Source organism: Lycorma delicatula, chromosome 11 (assembly GCF_047948215.1).
Source record: "Lycorma delicatula isolate Av1 chromosome 11, ASM4794821v1, whole genome shotgun sequence".
NCBI lineage: Eukaryota > Metazoa > Arthropoda > Insecta > Hemiptera > Fulgoridae > Lycorma > Lycorma delicatula.
Genome location: NC_134465.1, coordinates 57630350 through 57645715, shown reverse-complemented (window position 1 = coordinate 57645715; position 15366 = coordinate 57630350). Strand labels below are relative to the sequence as shown.

The following is a 15366-nucleotide window of genomic DNA, read 5'->3' as shown; positions in this document are numbered from 1 at the left end:
AGAATTGTAACTCCAGTAGTTTTTAAGATATCCGATAAAAACACAAAATTCGGTGTAAAAAACAAGTTTTTTTTTAGGTTTGTAGTACTTTGTTAAATGACTAAATAAATGCGGAAGATAACAAAACTTGTAGAAAATTCAATTGTGAGATTATTAAAAAAGTAAATATAATCAGTTAAAAGTAAATACAAACTTTTAAAAATTGTTTTTTTTATTGAAGGAAACAGAAAAAAATAGACAGAAAATCTTATTATTTTTTCTGTTCCTAATAAACATTTATTCTCAATGTAGTAAAAAAAATAATAAATAAATAAAAGACATGAAATGATAAATGGTAACAGAATAACAAACCTGAGTTACAGTAATTGTTCGAAATTACCTCCTTCACAACGTACACAGCACTCTGCCAGACAAAAAATATTTCCGGTAGTTTTCCGTATTTTCTCAGGATCGTTTCGTAAAAATTCAATAGCATTTAGTATTTTAATGAGTAACTCTTCTTTAGCATTAACTTTTTGTTAATATACTATTGTTTTCATTTGGCCCCAAATGAAGTAATCCAGTGTCGTTACGATCAAGTCAGTTGATCCAGTTTAACAAATTAACATTCAAGTGATTTCTAGCTACTAAAGAAAAATGTGGCGTTGCAACATTGTACTGGAAAATCATTTGTAATGTAATTTGTAACGGTACGTTCTCCAAAAGGGCTGGCAAATTATTTTTCAAAAAATGAACATATGCATCTCCCGTAAGATTTTTCATGAAGAAAAAAAATTGTCCCAGAATTTGTCACAAATAATGCCACACCAAATATTAATATGAAATCTACATTGGAAACTAGTTTCCACAGTACCGTGTGGATTGCCTTGGCTCCATAAATTACTCTTTTGAAACTGAAGATTCCGTTTCTCGTAAAAGTAGCTTCATCGGTAAATAAAATTGAATTTACCTTAGCGTTGTCTAGAAGCCAATGATAGAAGTTTTAACTGCTGTGGGTAATCTTTTCGCTGAAGTTCTTTAACCTTCTGCAGGCGGAAAGGCTGTATTTACATTAATTTTCTCAGAATTAAATTCTCTATAAGTTTTGTTACTATACTAAACCTTCCAGGTACTTACGTATTAACGCCACCGCAGCTACAGCTTTATTTAAAATTGAGTATTTATTTTATTGAGTCTCTTTATTAATTTTAAGAAATGGTTATTTATATTTATTTATTTATTTATTTTATAAATATAATTTAACCAAACTTAACCTACGCTCGCTAACCTTGACTAATTAACACCGTAATTTTTTGAGTATTTATTTAATAAATTCAGTAATTACAATTATTTATTTAAATAATCAAATTGCAATAATTACTGAATTTATTAAATAAATACTCAAAAAATTACGGTGTTAATTAGTCAAGGTTAGCGAGCGTAGGTTAAGTTTGGTTAAATTATATTTATAAAATAAATAAAGAGACTGTTTTGAATCTATGTTAAACTCTATATCGGCCCATTTTCCACCGAAATCCGGTTGACTACTTTGTTTTTAAATAAAGCTGTAGCTGCGGTGGCGTTAATACGTAGTACCACCTTGCGTATTTATTAATCATTTAACAAAAGTTATGTACACAAACCTAAAAAAAACTTGTTTTTCGACACTGAATTATTATATTTTTTTACATCGGATATCTTAAAACCTACTGGAGTTACAGTTCTGGGACATGTTTCATCCTAATTCCCAACTCAAATTACATAAAAAACCCACCAACTTTAATCCTTAATTTGGGTCCCAAAAATTATGGTAGGGCTTCTTTTTATATTAGAAGAGCTGAAATCCAGGCGAAATCTTTTGCTAGTCGTAACTCGAAAACAAAGCATTTCCATATCTCTGTTTATATGAACTTTTTTTATAAACTTGTTTAACTAATTTTTGTTTGTTTTTTTTGTTTTTTTATAAATATGCAAGGTAGATGTGTACAATTATTAACCGGGTATTTTGTTTTTTAATATTTTCTGTCAGATCGACAGATTTTAAGGTTTAGAAATGCCCTTAAATTCTTTTCGTTTCTTCATGAGACACCTATGTACATATAAATATAATAAAACTTCCATTTTCTGTTACAGAATAAATATACTGACGTGTTTTATGTTTGCCAATGATTTTAAAAATAAATTATTCATTCAGAAACAACTGTTGACAACAATGTAGCAAAAATTACTTACATTTGCATAATGCTTATGATCATTTACATACTGTTTTATGGTAAATCAAAAGACGCGATTTTTATTTAATTTCAAATAACATCAGGAGAAATTCTTTTTAATGATAAATAAAATTGTGTTTTAATTTTAAATATGTTTCCATTATTGATTTACTATATTGGAACATTGTTTAGTTTGCTTCTTTTATTCAAATTAATTATATTCGAATCAAGAAAATTATTTGGAAATCTGAATTAAAAAAACAAGCTCCTATTTACGAATTTTATATGACATTTATATATCTCTTTTTACTTACGTGTACGAAGTAAAGGAAGTATTGTGATCGCGAAAATTTTTTGGTTTTCAGATTTCAACGGAAATATCCATTTTGATTAGTTTCGGCTTGACGTACGTACGTATGTAAGTCGCATAAATAAAAAACTATTAACTATTGGATGTTGAAATTTGGATTTAGGACTGGAGTAACATGTAGTTGTGCACCTCCCCTTTTGATTGCAATCATTTGAACCAAAATTTTCCAGAAAAGCCCAAAATCCCCAAAATAATTTGGATTTTGGACTTTTTTTAACTGCAGTAATAATCCTTCATTGAGAGCTTTTCAACGAAATATCATAAGTGGTCCTTATTTTCATTGGTTCCAGAGTTTTTTTTTTGTCTTCAGTCATTTGGTTTTATGCAGCTGTCCAAGATTCCCTATCTAGTGCTAGTCATTTCATTTCAATATATACCGCCTACATCCTACATCCCTAACAATTTGTTTTACATATTCCAAATGTTGCCTGCCTGCACAACATTTTTTTCCTTCTACCTGTCCCTCCAATATTAAAGCTACTATTCCGGGATGCCTTAATATGTGGCCTATAAGTCTATCTCTTCTTTTAACTATATTTTTCCAATTGGTTCTTTCTTCATAAATTTGCCGCAACACCTCTTCATTTGTCACTTTATCCAACCATCTGATTTTTAACATTCTTAGAGCTGTAGGCAAATAAATTTTAATTAATGAAATTTGGATCTCACAAGGGAAGGCACATCAGTTTCGAATCAGACTTCATCTTTTTTTTTTTTAACTTAAATATATTGATTTGTTAGTAATTTTATTAACCCCTGTGATTGTAAAAAAATTCTTACAATAAGTAAATTATTCAATAATAACAATAAAAAATCAGACGTTATTAGTGAAATAAAATTTTATGTACTTTTAAAAATGTGTATATGTAATTTAATATGAATTATTACATATGTGTATATGTAATGTGTATATGATTTGGTGAAGCGTCTGATTATTTAATATTAATTGAAAATTATATTTTAGAATCGTATTATTTTTGGATTTTCTAGTTTAATTTTATTTAATTATTCTGGGATTTCTGTTGAATTTTATCTATATTAAAGTTAAGTACAGAGTGATTGAAAAATAGATCCACACAAGAACAACATGTACACTGAGGCATACATGCCTGATCTTTGATAAATTGCAAAAAACTTTTTATCTTGTAGTTCATTACTCCTCTGATATTGTCGGTCAATATTCTCCCTAAGTCAGAGTTGATCATAATTTTGTTTATTTGTTTTTTGTTGCCAATCATTTAATTGCTCTTTGGTTTGATACAATTCTTCTGATCTTAATTTGTTCTCTAGTTTCAGCAGTTGTGTAATTGTTTGCTTTATTAAAGAATTGGAGGATCGTATCACACTTTCAAATGAAATAAGTTAAAATGAAGTGCAGAAAAAAATTATTCACTTTTTACCGTAATTTTACAAAATAATTTTCTTAACTTTTATTAGAATAATATCGGGTGTAATTTATAGTAATTTTTTCTTTGTTTTGTTTTTTAAGTGCCATAATCATATTGGTTGTATCCTTAAGAATAACAAGCATCCCATGCCAATGCTTATTAGAGAATACGAGGAGTGAAATGGTTTTTTTCCCAATCAAATATATGGTCACTTATCACCATTCTAGGCTCACTAAAATGCAGTTGGTATTCAGCTATACAAGTGGTATCTTCATTTTGTTTCATCAGCTATTACGTTTATGATACTCTGAGAATGTTGACTCCTTTTTCATTACAGTTGCTTTACAAGTGTCATGGCTTTAAGAAAGACTCTTTTAAATAGTGTAAAGCAACAAATTATTATTTCTTTCTGTAGTGAAATACTATTTTGTATACTGATGAATTTAGCAGAGGAATATTACAGTATACCAGTCCAAAATTAAATAATGCTAGGATGTAAAAGTGAAAAGTATACTCCATCTTCTATGAGAGCAACCTAATTTTTGATTAATTGAACTTCCTGCTTAGATTATGTGGCTAAAAATTATAATATGACAATTAAACGAACCCCTCTACAGAATAAAAAAATTTACTATCATCAAAATCAGTTCACATGATTTTGATTACAATAATGTGAAGTATACAAAAAAAAGAAGCAAATTGAGAACATCTAACTTTTGTGAAGTCTTAAAAAGAAAACTAGTCTTTTAAAAAAGAGGGTGGTAAAAAATCAGGTTAACTCTAAATGAAAAAAAAGTAAACCTCCAACAAAAGTTATTTCAAATTTTATTTTTGTCAATTAAAATAGTGATTATCTTGTAACCTAATCATATAAATTAAAAAGAAAAGAGAATACAGTTTAATATCTTGTTCCATTAGTTTGTTTCAAATTTATTGCAGCCCACTGGTAAATATTTCAAATGAAGGCGTAGTATATATTTCATTTATAAGATTTCTACTTTTCAATTGTTGTGCATGGTTTAAATAAATTGATTGTGGAAGTCTTTTTTAGACAGATTTTATCATTCATGTGTAATCTCATACAGGCTCTAAACCAGACAAATAAATTCATTTGATAGGCACGAAATGGAATAATGTATGATTTTGTTCACTTTTGTTAGTTATGCAGATATAATATGAAAAAGAAACAGTGTTAGCAATTTACAGGAGATATTATTTTTAATTATATTTATAATATATATAGATAAGTGCTGTTTTAAAAAATTATGTCACTTGCCCTCTTTTGAAATTATGATAGAATAAATATTTCTGTTACATCATTAATATTTCAGGAAATATTCAGGTAGTTTTAATAATGAGATATCAAAATAAAAACTGAATTATCTTTCTAAATTTTATCTACAGTAATTATGTTACCAATCAGAGAAATATGATTAATTCAGCGTTCAAAAATTTCCTTAATGAAAAATATACCATGTTCTCTGTTTAAAAAATAAGATTTTCTGATAAGCAGTAAAGCTTTCTTATCCTAGTGGAATTTTACGGATAAATTTATGCTTAATAATAATTTTTAAATTTAAGCCAATTAATCATAAAAGAGTTTTCAGTTTGGTCTAACTGTTTCTGATTTTTAAGTGAATATCGATACATAAATAAAATTATATGCATAAACTTTACTATTCAGAATAATTAACCTAGATTCCAAAAGGTGCATTTGGACAGTTATGTTTTATTTTTAGTTAAGGAAACAAGAAAATTGATTGTTTTATAAGTTTATCTTTCTATTTAAGGGGAATCTGGAACCCTGGTCATTGTCCAAGTTTGGGGAACATACAGCATATTGGAAAAACTGGCTGTTAATCCATACATAAACTCAGTTGAATGTTAGAGTTTCTGTACAAGTGGTTGTTACACTCATGAATTAATGTATATATTATATATGCAGCAGAGTGAAAAATTAGACCATTACTGTTAATTTCAGTTAGTATTATTTGTTGTGTATGCAGGAAGGATTAGAAGATACAGCTTTACTTTTAAAATTATGATTGGACTTTTTGCATAGCTTCGCCAAAGTTTGTGTTATAATATCTTTGTTACAGAACAGATCCGTTAAGTGTTTTATCTAAACCCAAAGAATATTGCTAGATAGGAAGCAGTCAAATGATAAAGTCTCAGTATTAAGAAAGGGGTGATCTTCCCACAGACAAACCGATGGAATTGAGACTAACAATTGTACCCCGAAGGAGTGATTAGAGTATACTTGGAGACAATTTTCTTCTGCTCCATTCACATTTCGTAGGAGATTAGAGTACTTTGTTTTAAAATGGAAGTAACATATTACTGATTGATGATTTTACATGCTTTACAAAATTTTATTTCTTTCACATATGAACGAGCTGCTGAAGAACAGACTTAGACTTCCTTTATGAAAACTCTGTCCATCTCCTGAGTTAAGTATCTGACTAAACTACGTTTTTTTCAATTAGTTCGTGCAGGAGGCTGGTGATAATTGTCAATACATTTATTTAGCAGTCAACAAACAGAATTTAATGGTTATAATTTCTCTGAGCTTATAGGAGAGTTATACAATCAAACACTGGGGTGTTCTTTACTGTTAGGTCGTTTTATAGTGATTGGCCTGAATCGGTGAGTCTACTCTGACGTAAGCTTGGTTTCAACTACACCTTTGGTGACATTTGGACCTTTCCACCCCGTTTAAAAAAAACTTTGATGCTCTTGAATGGTTACCCCATATGGTAAGATTGATACTTTTATTGCTCAGGTGAGCATATTACTGGTGGTGCAGGCCGGATTTGGTTTGCTATTGGAATTCTGGGAAATAAAGAAAATGCTGTCGGTTTTTTCAATATTAAAAATGACAAGTTTTTGCCATTTAAATGAGTTAATGATAAAATAGTATAAAAAATGACAATTTTACTTTTATTTATTTGATTTAAATTAATTTTTTTTTATTATAAAGTATGTTTTTTCTAACCTCTCTTAAATGTCAGTTTTTGTTGCAAGTGAGGATGAAGACTAAAAAAAAAAAACACTTCATCTACAATAACTTAGTGTACAGTACAGGGGTAAAAGATTCTCCATGGTAATTATCCCCTTACTAAATTGTATCCAAGGTGAAATTATTAATTGTTCAAAAGATACAATTTAAAAGTTAACTATTAAAAAAAAAAGTATATATATATTTATATTTAATAGCATCCATCCATGTTTTGGCATTGCCCATGCTATATGGTTATTTGATTTTCTCATCACGGTCAGGGGATGTTTAGCCGGTCATGGGTTGCTTCCCTCTTCCTTCCCATCTAGCCAGAGGGCTCTGCCCCTTGGACCCCACTGTCATTAAAATCATTCTTGTGAGAATAATAATGATAAATAAAGGCTTTATTTATAAAAAATAAATCCTGTTTAATTTATAAAAAATATGTCTATTGTAATTTGTTCAGAGCAACAGTCTGGTCAGCACAGGACTCAAAAATTTGAGTAATCTAAGAATGTGACTTTTAAAACAGTCGGCCTCCATCTTAAAAATATATTTTTCGTGGTTCTTAACGTTTCCTGGCAAACACCACTAGGAAGTGACTGTACTTCATTTATCATTTTTAAAAAAAATTCTTTAATTACTTTTATGTTTTTTAAGGAGGCAGGTGTAGGCAGTTGCATCACACTTACAGTAACAGTGGCTGTGTTGGTTGAGCTGCCATGCCGTACGCCTGTCACTCCCATTAAAAAATGAAATTCAAATAAACCTGAAAATAGTTTTTAGATATTTATGTAAAGAGTATTTGTAAGCCCCAGTCTTGTGAATATCTCACTTAGTATAGTTGAAACTGGAAAAAATTTGCAATCATTGTTTCTTATTTTTTTTTTTACTTCACCTGCTTTCAAGATTGAATTTTGAAAAAATCTAGAAATTAGTTTTTAGATATTCACATAAAGATTAAACACACCAAAAATGAAGTTGATTTCTTCATTTGTTACCAAGAAATAAAAAAGTAAATTTCAGTATTACACCATTTTTAAACTCAGAATTTCAAAAAATCCTTTTGTAGTGTGCACTTACACTCTAAGAAAAGAATATACACAAATTTTCAACAATTTATTTTTAGTAGTTTTTGCTGGGCATTAATTAATCAGTCAGTCAATCAGGACGAATTTCTTTATAAGTACAGAAGATATATATATATATATATTTTTTTTTCTTATATATGGAGGTTCTGTTTATAGAGGACACACTTCAGGAATACAATCCATTGGTTAAATTAAACAAAAAAAATTCATATTAATGTAGGCCTGAAAACGCTTCATTTTCTAGTTATGGCTGCTAAAAGATTTTCTTTTATAAACAAGATTTTCTTTTAATTTAAACAAGTTTACATTTTAGGTCTCAAAGATGTATCATCTCCATTTTTATTTGACAAATTTTTTTAATAAATTTTAAAACAGACATTTGTGAATAATATTTTGGCAGGAATAACGGCAGGAATAAATATGTTGTCGCATATACATTTACATGAAATTCTTTTTTTTTATTACTGTAAATTGTATTTTTAGGAAATACAAATAAAAATAATCTTCACGACTGAAAAAAAAAAACCTTGGGAAATAATATTAAGTGTATAATTTTTTTAATCTATTAACAGTTTTGAAAATTTTGTTTGACTTTTATTGTTTACATTGTGTTGTGTAACAATTTAACCAACTTTGGTAAATTATTGATTTTATGTTAAAGTTAATATATTTTATTTGCAGAAGTACATTTTTTTATGTTCAGTGTTAGCACAGATTTAAACTTGTTTTTAATTATATTCGTATTTTATTTCGTTTTTAGGTTAACACTTGCAATCTTGCTTTGTATGTGAAACCATATGTTCTGCAATCATGGTCAGTTGTCTTTTAAATTGTGTTTAGTTTGAATGTTATGTTGTAATGTAATGTATTTAAATTTCTTTTGTTTTTTATTGTTTTCAGCCAACTGGACCAGCAAAGACGGCTGAGCCGGTACAAGCATTTCTACATGCATTTGTTGCATCTTTATCTGTGATAGTTGTATCTGAAATCGGAGATAAAACATTTTTTATTGCCGCAATTATGGCTATGAAACATTCAAGACTTACAGTTTTTGCCGGTGCTATATCTGCATTAGCGTTTATGACAGTTTTATCTGGTAAGTGTTTTATGTTACATAATATATAATTTATAATGATAATATATTTTTGTTTATTAATTGTGGGTTATATTTTTAATTTTCTGTTTTATCATACTCTAATGAATTCATTGTTTAGCTATTAATTTCATATTCAGAAATTTATGGTAGTCATTGTACAAACAGATTTATCTCATTTTTTTCTCTTTGTCGACCTTCTTTTTCAGACTTTCCCTTCATATGCCCTCTTTGTCATAATTAAAGTTTTTTTATCAAAATAATGAAAATTATCAATTTCTAAGAGATTTTAACTATCATGCACAGCCAAATTTACTTAGATTAAGAAGAATTTTGTTTTAAACACATCTCCTACTGTTTTGTATTGACACCTGAGAGGTTGTGATAATCAGGGTTTCAACTTTTGTTTGTTAACTTTTTTGTTTTATTGAATGCAAGGCATGCTCTAATATATGAGAATGTCTTTCTTTATTGTTGCTGGATTTTGTTGGTGATTTTTTTCTCTCTTCAAAACATATAATTTTCTTTCTGGTATGTAGCTTAATTGGTTTGATGGTATTCTCCATTCCTCTCTGTTTTGTGCTGCAGCATTATTCTCACTATTTTATTCTATGTCATCAGTTATTTGTTTCATATATTATAATTTTTGTTATCTTTAACATTTTTCTCCTTTTGTAAAATCCCTCTATTTTCCGGTTAAAGCATAACCTTAATATTATATGGCCCACCTATCTGATTTGACTCTTTCCTCCATTCTGCCAAAAATGTTCCCCTCTTCAAATCATCTTAAGACTTGTCCATTTCACATTTTATCAAACCATTTAACTTCCAATATTTTTCTGTCACAACACACTTCAAAGATTTTATTGTTTCTTTTTACTTTTCATGTTCCACTGTTTGTGTTTCACTACCAAGTGCTGTACTTCACATAAATATCTTGAAGAATATCTTTCCAGTCCTCAGATGTAGATTTTTTCAAGTAGATTTCTCTTCCCCTTGTTTGTCCAAGTTTGCTTATATTTCACTTATCCTTGTAATATGTTTATAATTTGTTTTCTTAATAATATATTAATATGTTTTTGTAATTGCATTGCTTCTGAAACTCCGACTTGATCAGAAGACTATGAGATATGAAATTCATAGCATGTGAAAGATTACTTGTCCGACTGGGATTTAAAAATCAAACCAGATGATATACAAATGATACTATTACTCTGCACAGAAGTCGAATCTTAATTAAAATTAAAATATTAAATTATAGTAATATTTTTCTGTAAATTCTTGTGATTTAGTTTTCCCTTGATAAGACTGTTTTTATAATGATAGGGTTGACCAGTTTAAAAAACACAGTGAACCTTTTGCTGCATTTCTTTCCTTTTTTAATCAGTATAAACACATAATGACTGAAAATTTATTAGTAAGACTTATTACAATATAATTATTTAATAATTTATTATTTTTTAATTGTTATAAAGGTCCTCAAATATTATGCTAGCCTTAATCATGGCTAGATTAGATAAATTTTCAGATGGCATGATTTTATCCAGTGGGCATCTCAGCTGTTGGTATGCCTTTTTTGCAATTTTCCCTTGTGTATAAAAAAGAAAGTACAATTTCTTCTATTAGAAGGTCACCACCATACAGAGGTCTAATAAAAAGGTGTCTGCCCTGACAGATAATAGATGTCAGCATGATACTACCAGGAAAAAATGTCAATAAATGAAACTGGGACAGTGGCTGATCTGATTCTCATTACATTTATCTGAAGAAGGTGGAAAAAAAGAGGGAAGCGAGAGATGAAATTGTCTCGTAGAAGGACCACTTCTGGTTGAGATACATAGAAGTTTACCACTTTATCCTATGCCTTTGGGTTAATACCTTAATAATTTTTTCATCATTTAATAATTTTTTCATATTCTATTTTAATATTATAAGTTATTACCTTTTAGATAATTATTTACAAGTTTAACACTTTCGCCTTTAATTTATAAAAAAACTGTGTGAAAAATGAGAAAATATAAAGGAGTAAAAAACATGTGGATAGAAAAATATGTTCCATTTTAGCAAATCAGAATACAGATTTTGATGTCGATAACTAAAGTATATTTTACGTTAATTGTAAGTGATTTATATACACCGATATATATATATATATATATATATATATATATATATAGAATATGGAGTAGAGCCAGGTATTTGAGAGGATGTAATATTTTTAGTTTATATTTGTAATCAGTGTCGTCATTACTGAATGGTTTAGTTTATTTTGGAAATAGCAGTAGCTTTTACTTTTTACTTTATTCCTTAGAGTTACTATAAGCTATAAATAATTTCTTTTAGATCCTTGTTAATTTAACTTCTCTCCTGTTTTTTACCAGAGACAAAAATTATTAAACCTGTTTTTGCCATTTTTATTGTAAAATGAATGAAATAATAACATTAGAATCAGTGTAGATCAAGCAATGAAGGGATTGATCAGTATTTTAGGATTTGTTGAAATTTTACAGTGATAACTCTATTATGTTTCACAAAAGTTTTAGGTGAACCACTTAAATTAGAAATTTTTAATTTGGTGTAAAAATTTTACTTACAGGAATGATAATTAAATTTTTAACTTTTTTTAATATTTATGTAATAATACTGTATTTGTTTATTTTAAGTAATATACGCTAATTTTGAATCTTGGTAAAACAGTAATTTCACTCATAACAGTGATTTCTATTGTTGAATCGTCAACAACTCGTCCACTGATGATTTAATAACAATGGTCAGCAAAGTGGATGTTTCTAAAAACATCTCTGAGAATAGCATAATGGAGATTAAGATTGTGAATTTAAAGTACCAGTCATCAAGTCTTGTTTAAAACCACTTTCTGTAAATCACTGAAATTAATGTCACGTGCAGTTTTGATGCAAACTGTTCATATCTGTTTACGACCTAAATCATATTTATTTGTATTCAAATTTGACCATGTTCATATTTGTTTATTTGACTAATGAACAGAACACAGGACAACACAAACAAACACACGCGCACGTGCTAATAGTGCTCTCCTGCTTGGGATATCCCAGCTGTTTAAGAATGTTATGCAGGGAAAACCAACTACTATGGTCGAATAGTAGTTCTGGGCTTGATTCCTAATCAGGCTTGTGTTCTCAATGCCATAAATTTCCTCTTCGTAGGAGGTCTGTTCAGAAAATAACCAAACATTTTTAATTACGCGTCAACAGAGATATTTAGTGACATGCGGTTGGCAGAATTGTATTTTGCATAACCCGCTCTGTAACCTCATTTCTTGGATTGGTGATATCTCGTTTAGTTTTCATGTTGTTATTTGAGTGCATTTTATTTTGATATATAGATCCCCTATTAAGTAGAAGCAATTTGTTTTAGCATTGCTTCTTGTTAGAAGCGGTACATTAATTTGTTGCATTATGTTATTTTTTCTAGTCTTCCTTATAGTTTTAACTTGTAAAACACCTGAGATACAAGAAGATTAGTTGGGGTTGCTTTCTCTGAGGTTAATGATGTTTACTATGAGAAATTTCCTGGTGAACAGACTATGTGTGTCACTTTTAAAGTAGAACATCATCTTTTGTGAACTTAGAATTCCAAAGTGTGATAGCATGTTTGATTTAGTGAAGAAGGCATGACAAACCACTTCACTATACATTTTGTTTTGTAAATTCTACATGAAATGTTTGTTATCTTTATAATGTTTGTACTATTTCGGAAGTGATGCGTATCTCACTGACAACGTTTTGGTTACAGCATATAAAAATAAGAAGATAAATGTGCTCTAGTTTTATTCTTGTACTGTTAAATATGGAAACAGTATAATTTACTCCGTGGAATTAATTAATTAATTAATTAATTTGTTGCATTATGTTATTTTTTCTAGTCTTCCTTATAGTTTTAACTTTTAAAACACCTGAGATACAAGAAGATTAGTTGGAGTTGCTTTCTCTGAGGTTAATGATGTTTACTATGAGAAATTTCCTGGTGAACAGACTATGTGTGTCACTTTTAAAGTAGAACATCATCTTTTGTGAACTTAGAATTCCAAAGTGTGATAGCATGTTTGATTTAGTGAAGAAGGCATGACAAACCACTTCACTATACATTTTGTTTTGTAAATCCTACATGAAATGTTTGTTATCTTTATAATGTTTGTACTATTTCGGAAGTGATGCGTATCTCACTGACAACGTTTTGGTTACAGCATATAAAAATAAGAAGATAAATGTGCTCTAGTTTTATTCTTGTACAGTTTAAATATGGAAACAGTATAATTTACTCCGTGGAATGCCCTCTGTGGATGGGTTCTTTGTCTGTTTCTCACTTCAGATTCATTTACTTAATTCATTTTTTAACAGTTTATTTTTTGTGCATTCGGCTAGATCCCTGTACTAATAATACAGGGAGATGTAGGGTTACTACATCTGCCCATAGTGTCAGTGTGGTTTGGGTCGGCTCTGTATGAATATGTCCAATGATTCTGTTTCCTACGTTATGGCCTACTAAAAGTATGACCGAGTTTTGAGATCGGGTGATAAGTCTTTGTAATTCATTCTTATATAATATTACTTAAGATCTGATAAGTTGCTGAGGAAGCAGTATGATAAACAACAGTGTTAGTTTTTGATGAAAGTCTTTTTTATAGCATGGCCATCTATCGATTGTAATTAAGAAAATAAAAATAAAAATATAACGATGAAGAGCATTTAATGATAGAACAAATATATATCATTTTAGATTGTATGAAAAAATTAAAGGTTATATTGATATTATACTGTGTTAAAAAAATTTTTGGGTTCATTAGGTGTCAAAACATTAAGATCCAGTAAAAACCGCATATGCCTAAATTGGACAGATTACAATAATATAGAGCTGTAGCGCTATCTAGACAGGAAAATAAAAGGAAAAACAGTGCTATTTATTAGTTTACTATTTTGTAGAATTGATTTTTACTAAGCAACAGTATGACTCAGTTTTACAAGAGTGAGACGTACTAATATTTGTCTTATAGCTTAAGATCTGAATGCCTTTGATATGTAGATATATTGAATGCTTTTGAGAATGTTGGGGGTGGGTAATCACTAACATGTAGGTTCTGAAAAGGATTGAAAAAATCAAAATGTATTAATTGGAAGACAACAGTATATAGGGCTTATTCATTGTATATCTTGATCAAGAAACTTAAGAGAAAGTTCTAGTAGTAGTCAGTTGTTTAGAATAAATGTCAAAATTAAACATAGCTATTTTATTTTTGATTTTAAGGGTATAATAAGAAGAAGAAATGCCAACATCATCCAGTTATTTGTCGGATGGAAAACTTTATTCAGTAATGTTAAATTTCCAAAAACCAATTTATGAAAGATGATACCAGCTGTAGGCATTTTTTCTCTAATTCACATCTTTAGTTTTCAGACATTTATTCTCTGGGTCTTTGGTGGAACCATCTTGTAAAAAAAAAATGCAGTTTATTCATAGAAAAAGTATGCATCTTACCGAGTTTTATTTTTTTAAGATATAGGTCATCAATAAGTATCAAACTAAATCTGAACAAATACATCATGGATGATTGAAAATGATGGTGGCCTTTACCTGGTAACCAAGTTTACTTATAAATATGAACAATATGTTCAATTAAAACCCAAGTACATTTAATTTAATCTGATTTTTTTTTTCTATTTGGAGGTTATTTTTATTAACAATAGTGTGCTTAAATTTAACAATGGTAGAACACTTTTTGTATTTATTACTGATTTAGATTCAGTGATATTGATAAAATGAAGTATAATGGTACAGACTTATTATTATATTAGTTTTGTAAGTACGACTAGGCTTAGTCATTTGTAATTGTTGTACTTGAATTTGAAGGATTTTTAAAAAAATAAATTTCTTTATAATATTGTTACAATTTTTTTTTCTTTATGTTACTGTCAGTACCTGATACTATAGGCCTTTAAAAGTATTATTAGATTTATGAAGATGGTATTGATAAAATATGTAACAAAAAACTATTCAAAAAATTGAGTGCAGTTTTCATTCATGTGTTTTCAGTATATATAATAATATATAGTTCATTACACCATATAATAATGTAATACATTATAATGACCGTGTCTGATGGTAGTTGTATAAACTGATTGTTGTTATTTTATTGTTGTTCTTGACATTGATATTTCATATTGTTGTTATTATACAATCGATTCAGATCTTGTTTAT

General features: G+C 28.7%; 1 protein-coding gene across 2 annotated transcripts in view; it reads left to right on the top strand.

The window, feature by feature from the left end:
- LOC142332226 (putative divalent cation/proton antiporter TMEM165) overlaps positions 1 to 15366 on the top strand; it is a 184123-nt gene that overhangs the window by 70059 nt on the left and 98698 nt on the right. For both annotated transcript variants that reach the window (XM_075378518.1, XM_075378517.1), the window contains exon 2: positions 8940 to 9135. In XM_075378518.1, coding sequence (XP_075234633.1) covers positions 8940 to 9135 — 196 coding nt within the window. The remainder of the gene's footprint in view (positions 1 to 8939; positions 9136 to 15366) is intronic.